The 13,776-nt window shown below is 41.9% G+C and overlaps 1 protein-coding gene across 1 annotated transcript; it reads left to right on the plus strand.

The window, feature by feature from the left end:
- The first annotated feature begins 778 nt into the window (after positions 1-778).
- LOC134334823 (NLR family CARD domain-containing protein 3-like) lies at positions 779-10,967 on the plus strand. Its single transcript, XM_063017294.1, has 13 exons — positions 779-794; positions 962-1,122; positions 1,589-1,705; positions 1,946-2,062; positions 2,300-2,416; positions 2,687-2,803; positions 3,351-3,452; positions 3,536-5,338; positions 5,711-5,881; positions 6,757-6,930; positions 7,036-7,206; positions 7,377-7,550; positions 9,580-10,967. Exons 2-13 carry the CDS (start codon positions 1,052-1,054, stop codon positions 9,752-9,754), a joined length of 3,309 nt encoding a protein of 1,102 aa, XP_062873364.1. The 5' UTR covers positions 779-794; positions 962-1,051; the 3' UTR covers positions 9,755-10,967.
- Positions 10,968-13,776: the final 2,809 nt, after the last annotated feature.

Consider the following 13,776-nt stretch of genomic DNA (forward strand, 5'->3'; position numbering starts at 1 on the left):
TTATTGCTCTTATGCTCGTATTTAACTGTCTTTGTCTTGGCTCTGTCATTCAGTTTTTTTGCTTTTGACACATTTAACTTTGTTCACTTCTACTTCTTCATTGAACATTTTCACCTGACTGGATGTCATTTCATTTGCACGACAGATATCTATGGCTTTTGTCAGTGTGAGTTCTGTTTCTCTTAGCAGTCTTGCACGCACATGATGCCACAAACAATTCTGTCCCTGATTAGTGAATCATGTAGTTCACCGAATTCACAATCTTTTGCTCTGTTTTTCAGTTCTGTGACATATGCGTCGATACTTTCACTTGGACCCTGAGCTCTCGTGAAGAACAAATGGCGAATGTAAGGTAAGTTCTTTCTTGGCTCACAGTACTCTCTGAATTTCTTTTTAAGCACATTTATCTTGTCTATCTCTTCCTCACCGAATTCAAACGTGTTGTAGACTTTCACAGCCTCTTCTCCAGCGACGTGCAGAAACGTGGCGCACTGAACTTTTTTCGTTTTCTCCGCTATGCCACTCGCGGTCAGAAATAATTCAAACTTTTGTATCCATAGTCTCCAGTTCTCTGCAAGGTTGCCTTGTAGACACAACGTTGAAGGCGGCTGTAACTGTGCCATTTTCTTTAGTTTACTTCTGACAACATGTAATGTACCGAGTAGTCCAAGGACCAGAGCAGTTAGCTTATCGACATCAACGTCCTGCGCATATACCACGTCATCACGTACACCATCATTCAATCACGTGTCATAACATACATGACAGTCACGTGGTTTTCTAGGTGGAGCCAGGTAAAAAATGAAAGTAATTTTGCCCTAAACTGTTTAGAACTAAAACTAGACGAAAATACCATTATTGTTTTGAATCCAGTTCTCTGTTGACCCGTGGAAAGATCTGCACCAACCACTAGAAGGACACACTGCTTGCAACGTATTTATCACAGATTTGGAATTTGCAGGTCCTGGTCGCTGTTCCTGTTTCTGGTACAGGATGTACAGGATTGGTGTGCAGTAGGATCTCGACTGTAAAAGAAAAATCGCATGAAGCCATGGAACCCTCAGATACAGATCTGATCTCAGCGATGTCTGGAATGAAGTTTAGTGATGCTGTGTGTAAAAAGTAAGAACTAAAATCATCATGTTTTATGGTGCATCATGTAAACTTGTGGTCCAGAGGTGAAACGCATCAGGAAATGTTTTCAGTATTGTGTCTTTCTGATTTCTGTAACTCTTCTTTTTCTGTGACTGAATAGTTAGAACACATTCTAGGTAAATAGATTAGTGATGGAGTGAGACAGTGTAAACATTAATGAGAGATATAATAAATGAATGATTAATGGAGTGACACAGTGTATAAATAAAAGACCAGTGATGGAGTAGCTGAGTGTTTAAGTGAATAAGTGACAGAGTGAGACAGTATAAATGAAAGAGTAAGTGATGGTGTAAGTAAGTGAATGAGTGATAGAGTGAGACAGTGTATAGCTGAATGAGTGATGGAGTGAGACAGTGTATTGGTGAATGAATAAATGCAGGACTGTTATTAACGTCTTCATGTTGTTTTTGTTCTTCTCTGAATGTTCATGCAGTGTCGTCCAGCAGGAAGAATCAGACACATCAGCATCCAGTTGTGTTTCCTTCAAGAGTGACCAGTCTATGGCTCCACCACTCAAATTAAGGGCTGAACCTGGTTCTTCTGGAAGTGGGTAAGAGTCCTGCAGCACATATTTTGTTTCTCATCCGACTTGTCAAGTTTTAGCTACTTTATATGGCCAAAAGTATGTGGATATCTGACCTTGAGCCTGTTTGACTTCCAAGTTCAAAAAAACATAAAGATTTATTTTACAAAAGTGAAGAAATGAGACAGTGTCAACATGAAAGGATGAATGCAGGACTGTTATTAACGTCTTCATGTTGGTTTTGTTCTTCTCTGAACATTCATGCAGTGTCGTCCAGCAGAAACAATCAAACACATCAACATCCAGTTGTGTTTCCTTCAAGAGTGACTGGTCTATGGCTCTACCACTCAAATTAAGGACTGAACCTGGTTCTTCTGGAAGTGGGTAAGAGTCCTGCAGCACATATTTTGTTTCTCATCTGACTTGTCAAGTTTCAGCTACTTTTATGGCCAAAAGTATGTGGATATCTGACCTTGAGCCTGTTTGACCTCCAAGTTCCAAAAAACATAAACATTTATTTTACAAGAGTGATGGAGTGAGAGTGTAGAGATGAATGTGTGAATGCAGGACTGTTATTAACGTCTTCATGTTGGTTTTGTTCTTCTCTTAATGTTCATGCAGTGTCGTCCAGCAGAAACAATCAGACACATCAGCATCCAGTTGTGTTTCCTTCAAGAGTTACCAGTCTATGGATCCACCACTCAAATTGAGGACTGAACCTGGTTCTTCTGGAAGTGGGTAAGAGTCCTGTAGCACATATTTCACATCTTTTCTGAGCTCCCAATTGAGCTTGAGCTTTCCTTATATGGCCAGAAGTGTGTGAATATCTGACCTTGAGCCTGTTGGATTTTTAAGTCCAAAAACATGAGAATTAATGCTACTAAAAGTGTCTCGTCCTCTTACAAGATTCCAGAGTGATGAAGTGAGAGTGTAGAGATGAATGAGTGAATACAGGACTGTTATTAACGTCTTCATGTTGGTTTTGTTCTTCTCTGAATGTTCATGCAGTGTCGTCCAGCAGGAAGAATCAGACACATCAGCATCCAGTTGTGTTTCCTTCAAGAGTGACCAGTCTATGGCTCCACCACTCAAATTAAGGACTGAACCTGGTTCTTCTGGACGTGGGTAAGAGTCCTGCAGCACATATTTTGTTTCTCATCTAACTTGTCAAGTTTCATCTACTTTATATGGCCAAAAGTATGTGGACATCTGAACCTGAGTCTTTTAATAAACGGGCATTATTGGACTAAGTGTCTCTTCTGTACCAGATTTCAGACTGTGCCCACAGAGTCAAAATAGCATTTTTGAGTTCAGGGTAGATGTCACAGTCAGCCTTTCAAGTCATCCCAAAAGTAGTTCAGTGGAGTTAATGCCAAGACCACTGGAGTTCATGCTGGAACTGGAAAGAGCCTTCCCCAAACTGTAGCCACAAAGTTGGAAGCATGTGATTAATTTTACAAAATTGAAATAGCAAATAGGTGTGGCTGAAACACATCTCAATAACAGGAGTGATGTCTACATACTGTTAATGATATATTGGTCATTGTTTCCATCATGTCCCACATTGATCTCTGAAGCTTTAAATGTCTTAAATGTGCATGCTGTTGATTGGACAGTTTTTGTTGCCTCAAGTTATTCAGTGTCAACACAAAAATATTATTTTTCTGCAAAGGAACAAGCAGAGAGCTGAGATTCAACCAGCAGCAGCAAAGATCAAACAGTTTCATCTTTCAGGAGAAGAAGAGGTGTCTCCCAGTACTCATGACTCTCAAACGTAAGCTATTAATCTTTATACGTCCTGTGTTTTTTATAATTATCACAAAACATCCACATGTGATTAATGTGATGATTTCTTAGGTGGACAGCATTAACCGAGAAAGAATTCTGCAATAAATTCAGAGCGAAGCTTGGGCGCCGATTTCAGCTGCTATCGGATGGTCTGCAAATCCAAAGTCAGTCAACCCTCCTGAACGACATCTACACTGAGCTCTACATCATGGAGGGAGGAACTGGAGAAGTCAACAATGAGCATGAAGTGAGGCAGATCGAGATGTCGACCAAGCTACACCAATTAGAAGAGGACAAGATAATCAAATGCAATGACATCTTCAAGCCCTTGCCGGGGCAACACGGCCAAATCAGAACTGTCCTGACAAAGGGAGTCGCTGGAATTGGAAAAACAGTGTCTGTCCAGAAATTCATCCTGGACTGGGCTGAAGGCAAAGCCAATCAGGACGTCGACTTCATCATCCCACTTCCTTTCAGAGAGTTAAACCTGATGAAAGACCAGCACTTCAGCCTGGAGGGTCTCGTTCATCGATTCTTTCCTGAACTAAAGGGAGTAAGGTTTAGTACCATCGCCAAGCGCCGCATCGTGTTCATCTTCGATGGTCTGGACGAATGTCGTCTACCTTTAGATTTTCAAAACTGTTCACTTGTACATGATGAAACTTGGACAACATCTGTAGATGGTTTGTTGGTAAACCTTATCAAGAAGAATTTGCTACCGTCTGTGCTCATTTGGATGACCACTCGTCCAGCCGCGGCCAGCCAGATTCCTGCCGAATGCATTGATCAGCTCACTGAGATCCGAGGCTTCAATGACCCTCAGAAAGAAGAATATTTCAAGAAGAAAATCAGTGATCAGAACATGGCCATCAAAATCATCATGCACCTAAAGCTGTCAAGGAGCCTCCACATCATGTGCCACATCCCGGTGTTTTGTTGGATTTCCGCCACCGTCCTGGAGAAGATGTTTAGAGACGCTGAAGATGCGGCGGTTCCCAGGACTCTCACTCAGATGTACACCCACTTTCTCATCATTCAGACGTCTGTCAGAGAGAAGAAATATCCTCAGACTCAACACGGTGACAAAGAGATGATTTCCAAACTAGGCCAACTCGCCTTCAAACAGTTGCTCAAGGGCAATCTCATCTTCTACGACGAAGACCTGAGAGAGTGCGACATCAACGTCGAGGATGCAGTCACATATTCAGGAGTTTGCACACAGATCTTCAGAGAGGAGTTTGAACTACTTCACGGTCAGGGAAAGGTCTTCTGCTTTGTTCACTTGAGCATCCAGGAACATCTCGCAGCTTTGTATGTTCACCTGACCTTCAGTGAAGGAAACAAATCTGTGCTTAATCAGTGGAATCCAACCAAGGGTGCTAATACGTTTCAGTGTTCGTCCGTGGCCGACCTTTACACGAGCGCTGTGGATAAAGCCCTGCAAAGCCAAAATGGACAATTTGACATGTTCCTTCGCTTCCTTCTTGGTTTGTCTCTAGAGACCAACCAGGTTCTCCTGCAGATCCTGCTTCCTCAGAAATCTGCTTATAGTTCCCAAAGTGTTGAAGAAACGACTGACTACGTTAAATTCCGGCTTAGGATGAATCTGTCTCCAGAAAAATACATCAACCTGTTTCACTGCCTGAACGAGCTCAATGACTTCTCTCTAGAGGAGGAGATACAACACTTCCAGAAATCCAGGCGCCTCTCCAAGTCCAAACTCTCCACGTCACAGTGGGCCACTCTGGTCTTCGTCCTGCTTACTTCAGGAAGTGAGCTGAACGTCTTTGACCCCTGGAAATACACCACTGATAATGTAGATGAATGCCTTCATAGAATGTTTCCTGTTCTGATGGCATCAAGGGCAGCTGAGTAAGCTTGAGTGTGTGTGGTGTGAATTAGTAGAATTCATTCATTGAGTAGAATTAATAGAGTTCAGGTGTTTTAGCCATGCTTATTAATAGCAGGTGTATAAAATCAATTAAAGATCATCAATTAAATGCTTTCAATGGGAAGTCCCAATTGCCAATTAAGCTGGGATATGGGATAAAGATTTATCATATACCATATTTATCATAACCACATAGACTATTTTTGGAATAAATTGGCATGTTGATTGCGAACCAGGCCTTCTCTCAACAACATTAGTGCCTGAGCTCACAAATGCAGCTTTTTTTTAGCTGTATGATATTAACATTGAAGCTAAGAGTGTGTAATATTGTTGATTATATTTCTCATTTTTAGGGTTAGTCTCCCTAAACTCTCAGACAAAGGCTTTCAAGCCCTGGCCAAATCCATCAGTTCAGCATCTACATGTGTCAGAGAACTGAAACTCAGCGGGACCCCGCCACAGTCTGGCATCAAAATACTTTCAGAGGGTCTCAAAGATCCACACTGTAAACTTGAGATACTGAGGTAAGCAGGTACAATACTTTCAATACCACAACTTAAGGGCAGCCAGGTGGCTCGGTGGGTAGCACTGTCGCCTCACAGCAAGAAGGCCCTGGGTTTGATTCCCAGGTGGAGCGGTCCGGGTCGTGTCTGTGTGGGTTTCCTCCGGGAGCCGCGGTTTCCTCCCACAGTCCAAAGACGTGCAGAATTGCCCATGACTGTGTTTGATATTAAAAACTTGAACTAATGAATCTTGTGTAAGCAGTAACTACCTGTCCTGTCATGAATGTTACCAAAGTGTGTAAATCCTAATCAAATAATAATAAATAAACACTGTCCACCACCAGCCTTCATTTTATACTTAATATAATACCGTCAGTCTCTATATAAATCCTGATTCGAGGTTTTGGCTGTATCAGAGACTCCGGGTGGGGACAGCCAGATTTGGTATGTTTTTTCATAAATGGCTTTTGCTGTCTGTTTGAGGTGCCTGCAGGAGTGGTGGAGATTACTTAAACCCAGCATGCACAAGGCAGAGATGGACTAGGCGATGTAATCTATGTGGGGGGAATAAGCATGTTTAAAAATATACAACCGCAATTAGAAAGATCTATCCCCATAAATAAAAGAAGGGGTTAAAACTCTTAACTTGTGCACAGCTGAATTTTGCACTTTACATGATGTTTTTATTAGAGACGATGCAGCAAATGAAGAATAATGTGAACGATGTGCTTTAGAGAAGCAGGATGTTTTGTCACGACTGCATGTCACAATTATTCAACCGTAATATTTGCAGATATGATCAACCTACTCAAGCTTGGCTAATGCTGCTGTCTCAATACTGTACACGCTTCATGTTTTCATGTATTTTCTTTCTCATTATAATTCATCTTTTACAGGTTGTCAGACTGTAATGTTACAACAGAAGATTGCGGATTACTGGTCTCAGCTCTTAATTTTAACCCTTCACATCTGAAAGAGCTCGACCTGAGCTTCTGCTCTTGGAATGATATTGGAATGTTGATGCTTAGAGAATTTCTGAAGAATGCACACTGCAGGCTGGAGAAATTAAAGTAAACGAAACAGCAGACAGCTAGACAAACAGCATTTATCTACACAAAATGATTGTGTTTTTATTTATCAAAAGTAACTCACTTAAATGTGTATTTTATCACCAGGCTGGTTGGCTGTGAACTGATAAAGGAAAGCTGTTCGGACCTGGCTGCAGCCCTGAGCTCCAACTCCAGCCTGACGAACCTGGATTTAAGTACAAATGATCTTAGAGACTATGGAATAAAGTTGCTCTCTTCTGGACTGAAGAATTCATCCTGCAAACTGAGAAGTGTTAGGTATGGAACTATGGGCAGCAGTAGCCCGTATGCCACTGTTGGTCCCCTGAGCATAGCATTTAATGCTCAATTGCTTAAAAAATGTTAAGTTGTTATTGTTAATTATTAGATGAAAGTGTCCGCTAAATGCCACACAGTCGGGTAATGCATCTTTCTGTCTCCATGTGCAGCCTGGCAGATTGTAGAATCACAGAGAGAGGCTGCCGCTCACTGTGTACAGCTCTGAAATCAAACCCATCGTACATCCGTGAGCTTTGTCTGAACAGGAACGAGCTCGGTGACGGTGGAGCGCAGATCATCTCAGATTTTCTTAAACAACCCTTCTGTACACTGGAGAAACTAAGGTGAGTGTTTACATACTAACAAGAACTTAGTCAACTAAGATAAATAGTAAACAAACGGTCATGGAACTTTTACCTACGTTATAAATGGATGATCAGCTAAAATAAAATGTTAAAGATATTTATCAAACTTGCCTCAGTTGGATACTTTCCCAATTGAAATACATTCACATACAGCCCTTCCTCTCTCCGATAGGGCCAACTATGTATGTTGAATGCCTGACCATGTGGGCAAGTGACACCTAAGAGCCCGAGAAGATGTATAAAGATCCCATATACAGTGTATCACAAAAGTGAGTACACCCCTCACATTTCTGCAAATATTTCATTATATCTTTTCATGGGACAACACTATAGACATGAAACTTGGATATAACTTAGAGTAGTCAGTGTACAACTTGTATAGCAGTGTAGATTTACTGTCTTCTGAAAATAACTCAACACACAGCCATTAATGTCTAAATAGCTGGCAACATAAGTGAGTACACCCCACAGCGAACATGTCCAAATTGTGCCCAAATGTGTCGTTGTCCCTCCCTGGTGTCATGTGTCAAGGTCCCAGGTGTAAATGGGGAGCAGGGCTGTTAAATTTGGTGTTTTGGGTACAATTCTCTCATACTGGCCATTGGATATTCAACATGGCACCTCATGGCAAAGAACTCTCTGAGGATGTGAGAAATAGAATTGTTGCTCTCCACAAAGATGGCCTGGGCTATAAGAAGATTGCTAACACCCTGAAACTGAGCTACAGCATGGTGGCCAAGGTCATACAGCGGTTTTCCAGGACAGGTTCCACTCGGAACAGACTTCGCCAGGGTCGACCAAAGAAGTCGAGTCCACGTGTTCGGCGTCATATCCAGAGGTTGGCTTTAAAAAATAGACACATGAGTGCTGCCAGCATTGCTGCAGAGGTTGAAGACGTGGGAGGTCAGCCTGTCAGTGCTCAGACCATACGCCGCACACTGCATCAACTCGGTCTGCATGGTCGTCATCCCAGAAGGAAGCTGACGCACAAGAAAGCCCGCAAACAGTTTGCTGAAGACAAGCAGTCCAAGAACATGGATTACTGGAATGCCCTGTGGTCTGACGAGACCAAGATAAACTTGTTTGGCTCAGATGGTGTCCAGCATGTGTGGCGGCGCCCTGGTGAGAAGTACCAAGACAACTGTATCTTGCCTACAGTCAAGCATGGTGGTGGTAGCATCATGGTCTTGGGCTGCATGAGTGTTGCTGGCACTGGGGAGCTGCAGTTCATTGAGGGAAACATGAATTCCAACATGTACTGTGACATTCTGAAACAGAGCATGATCCCCTCCCTTCGAAATCTGGGCCTCATGGCAGTTTTCCAACAGGATAACGACCCCAAACACAACCTCCAAGATGACAACTGCCTTGCTGAGGAAGCTGAAGGTAAAGGTGATGGACTAAACCCAATTGAGCACCTGTGGCGCATCCTCAAGTGGAAGGTGGAGGAGTTCAAGGTGTCTAACATCCACCAGCTCTGTGATGTCATTATGGAGGAGTGGAAGAGGATTCCAGTAGCAACCTGTGCAGCTCTGGTGAATTCCATGCCCAGGAGGGTTAAGGCAGTGCTGGATAATAATGGTGGTCACACAAAATATTGACACTTTGGGCACAATTTGGACATGTTCACTGTGGGGTGTACTCACTTATGTTGCAGCTATTTAGACATTAATGGCTGTGTGTTGAGTTATTTTCAGAAGACAGTAAATCTACACTGCTATACAAGCTGTACACTGACTACTCTAAGTTATATCCAAGTTTTATTTCTATAGTGTTGTCCCATGAAAAGATATAATAAAATATTTGCAGAAATGTGAGGGGTGTACTCACTTTTGTGATACACTGTACATTAATTATATGAGTATTATATGAGTATAAATATATACTGTACATCATCTCCCCTGCTGGCCCAAATTGTAGTTTTTAAGTATATATTTTTGTTTCAGATAAGCACTATAGTTTATACAGTTTATAATGAATATAGTTTAATTAATTGCATTCTCTCTAGTTTGTCGTACTGCGGTATCACTGAAGGTGCTGCTGCACTGGTCTCTGCCCTTGAACTGAACCCATCACACCTCAGAGAGCTGGAACTGGCCGGAAACAAACTAGACGCCTCTGTAAAGACAAAACTCTCCGATCTACAACAGCATGAAGGCTACAGACTGGAAAAATTAAAATAAGTGCTACTATTTTAATAATTTGAGAATGTTAACTAAGTTTTATCGGGAGCTGTGGTGTTTGTGACCAGTGTCATTAAGGTGAATGCTGATTGCTGCTACAAACAATCCATTTAGCAAAATCTTCCAGACGATGGAGGAACATGTCAATGTGACATACATACCTTTAAATGCATTAGCAAGTACATTTTAAGCTGCTTTTTAATCACCTGACAAGCAATGAATGCTTAAGATCAGATCAACATAAAGACCTGAGTGATTTTGATGGAAACCAAATCGTTATGATCAGACGACTGGGTTTCTCCAAAACAACAAGGGGTGTCACAGACACCAATAGTGGTACTAGTAGGGACTAATCACAAACCACCAACAGGTTGTTGGGCAGCCAAGACACTTTGATGACAGAGATTCAAGATTTAAGAGTTTTATTGTCACATGCAGTTACACTGTACAATGAAATTCTTACTTTGCTTGTCCTCCATGTATATATATATCTATATCTATGTATCTATATATATATATATATATATACTGTATATAAAACAGAATAAAAACAAGAATAAGGCATCAGAAAAAAACTAATAAAAAATTAAACCTCTGCAAGAGGACATGAACACTGTAACTACACTATAACTACATATGGTACAGATTAACAGAAGATCTACTGTGGTTCAAATTGCAGCTCATTTAAAGCTACAGATGATGAGGGGATTGTGTAACAACACTACACACATCGAACCCTTGTGTGTACGGGGTCAATGTTCACTCCTGCCCGCTGTCAAAAGCACTGACAATGGGCACACAGGAAGAACGGAAGAAAACTGACCAGTCTGATGAATACTCTTTTCTCCAGGACCATGTAGACGTCTGGGCACAGCATGTTGGGTGGGTGGTCCTAATGTTTCAGCTCCTCTGTGTATATTTCCAAGATCCATCAAATCCTGTGATGCATTTAATGTGGCATTATCATTTATTCAATTAAAAACAAACTCATATTTGGACAGTTTGGATATATTTTAAATTTAGCACATTTTATCAACCACTCTGGGTCCATCAACAAACACTGTACTTGAATACAAATGAACAAATAAATAAATTACTGCCGTTTTATGTGTTATTGATGTCGTGTGTCCACTGTTAGTGAACATACGAGGCTCTGGTACTTATTGCATGTTTTCAGAATTAAATTTTGTAATGTTTTATACATTTGTGTAAATAAAACGAATAGATTTGAGATGTGGTTCGTAAGTTTTTAATAATGTACATGATGTTATGTCTGGGATTTTTGCAAGGTCGTAGCCATGAATTGAACATTACAGGGGACTAAATCTACCGGGAAGGAGGGTGGCTGACGATCTAAAATCTATCAACAACTGATGGGAACGCAGGCGGATCCTGACATTAGACAAAGCTAGTAGTGAGTGGATGATGTTTACTGGGGGACACTGAGCATATCTGAGTATTGGAGTTCTGTATTTTCATGTATTTTCCATCAGTAATATAAAACCTATGGAAGTTCAGTCCTAATTGAAGAACAGAAGGTTATTGACCTCAGACACCTGGCAAAAATACGACAGATTCATAAATCCCCAAGAGAGCCCAAGGAATGTGCCTAAGATCAATCGAATGAAAGAAAGGCTCTAACTGACCCCTACACGGGCGTGATTGAGCTCTGTGGGGTTCTTACTACATGTAAAGAACAGTTTGGGGGGGTGGGGGGGGTGCTGGATCAATTCAATACATTTCTGAATGTACAGCTACATTTAAGAGTTTAATACACCTGAAAGGGACACGTTTGTCAAAAACAGTTACAATTTTAAATTCCCTGAAAAGTTTATTGCTTAGTTTATTCTGGTCAGGGTCACGGTGGGTCCCATTCACCACATGATATGCAGAAAAAACATTAAACAGGTCACCAGTCCATCACAAGGCAGATACACTCACACACGTCGGGCAATTTCTAGTATTTCTAACTGCTTTCTTTTAGGCTGTGGGAGGAAAAGAGAGCACCTGGGGGAAACCCACATGGACACAGTGGACAGTTGTAGCCTAGTGGTTAAGGTACTGGACACGTAAGCAGAAGGTTGCTGGTTCAAACCCCACAACTGCCAGGTTGCCACTGTTGAGGCCCTTGAGCAAGGACCTTAACCCTCACTTGCTTAGACTGCTAAATGCTGAAAATGTAAATGTAATGTAAATGACGCAGGGAGAACATGCAAACTCAAGGACCCTGGCCGGTAATTAAACCCATCCTGTGAGGCGACAGCACTACCCACTGCAACCACTGTTCTATAATGCTTTGTGTGCCATGTTCTATAATACTTTTTAGCTATGTGACATGGGTTTGCGACCCTTATATGATCGCAAGTCGAAAATAATGGGTCGCAGAGAACAATAATAATAATTAAATTAACTTGTACACGAGCACCCCCTTGTGGAGGCTTTATGTGACATCTTGTACATAGAGAGTAAGATGCTTTGTGTTGCCCGGGTCACGTTAAAAATCACTGACAAAATGTCGATCGCTTGAAAAACCGTTCTACACTACATTGTATGGCCAAAAGTATGTGGACACTGTTGCTAACAAGAGTATAAAATCCTGGGAAACACTGGACGCACGGTAGGAAAACTGTGGACAGGGTGCCGATCCATTGCAGGATTTCGGCCACCTTCCACTTAGACACAGCCAATCATGTCTATGTAGACGCCCGGCTGCCTGTTCGAACCTGTAAGCATTTGCCGGTGATTTTTTGACTGCATGGAATGACCAGTTCCCAACCACACCCTTCAGCATCTTGTGGAAAGCCTTCCTGGAGGAATGGAGGCTGTTATAGCTGTAAAGGGGAAGCTAGGTGAACTGTATGATAATGTCCATGATTTTATGGTTGTCCAACAAGCTTATGGTCAGATGATGGCATAGTTTTTGACATATAGTGTGTGCTAGGGACACATGCTGCCCCCCCCCAAAATATTGTTAGAATCAGTCAAGTGTTCCCATCAGTTGATAAGGCAGGGATCATCAACCCCCCACCTTCAAGTAGATTTGGTCCCCCCGAATGTCCAGTTCATGAACTGTAACCTGAGTGAGACCTGCTATTGTAATCCATACCATAACGTACTGGGAAAACATCTAATAATCTGATCTGATTCGCCGTATCACCCACATCTAGTCTGGTTCTGTCGTTATACCGTGACGCTAATGTAATTAGCATTTGTGTGCACTGAACCCTGTCCGCGCCCCATGAAACCGAACGCAGCCCCGGCCCCGTACGTTCCAGCTCTGGGAAGGTAAGGCAGGTAAGTGTGACGGTGCGTGATCAAATGCTGACGTCCCTCTGAAAGACCCCATTGTGCGAGCAGAAGGTCTCCTACCGCCGAGCATTCACACGAATGGATTCCTCCCAAATGAGACTAAAGAATTTTAATGGGCCGACTAATGGAGCGTGATTAGATAAGCTGAGGAGGGCAAAGGACACCGGGCGCTCGCTGTGTGTGATAAGGTTCGTGTTTCGTGAACTGGAAAAAGGTTCCTGTGGTCAGATTAAACCTGTCAGAGGTTCTGATACTGTTCTGATCATCAAATATTACATTACTGACTCTGTTAAGACACAGAACAGATTTGTGGTGCTCGGATTTAAAGAAATATTAAAAAATATTCACAATTAGAAGTAAGTCAAGTCATATAAAGTGTCTGAAACATTGCATTGGAGCTACAGATCTAATGTAGCTACAGTTTTCTTCTTTTAATCAGTGTTATCTGATCTTGTCCGTAATATATCCAAGCAGAAATCAGTTCTAATTCGGTTGTATTGATTAAGAACTCTCAGTGACGAAAATAGTCACAAACAGCTTCACACAGATCCACACAAATCCGCAATACACAACCAGAGGCGACGCTGACCTGATAAAGGAACCCTGAGAGGAACCAGGCTCAAATATCAAAACCGTCCTTCTTTTTTGGTCAAGTGGTTCGCAAAGAATCCCGGTGTAATGAAACTGTACTGACTGAATACAGCTAGTAGTGT

Source organism: Trichomycterus rosablanca, chromosome 20 (genome assembly GCF_030014385.1).
Source record: "Trichomycterus rosablanca isolate fTriRos1 chromosome 20, fTriRos1.hap1, whole genome shotgun sequence".
Classification (NCBI taxonomy): domain Eukaryota; kingdom Metazoa; phylum Chordata; class Actinopteri; order Siluriformes; family Trichomycteridae; genus Trichomycterus; species Trichomycterus rosablanca.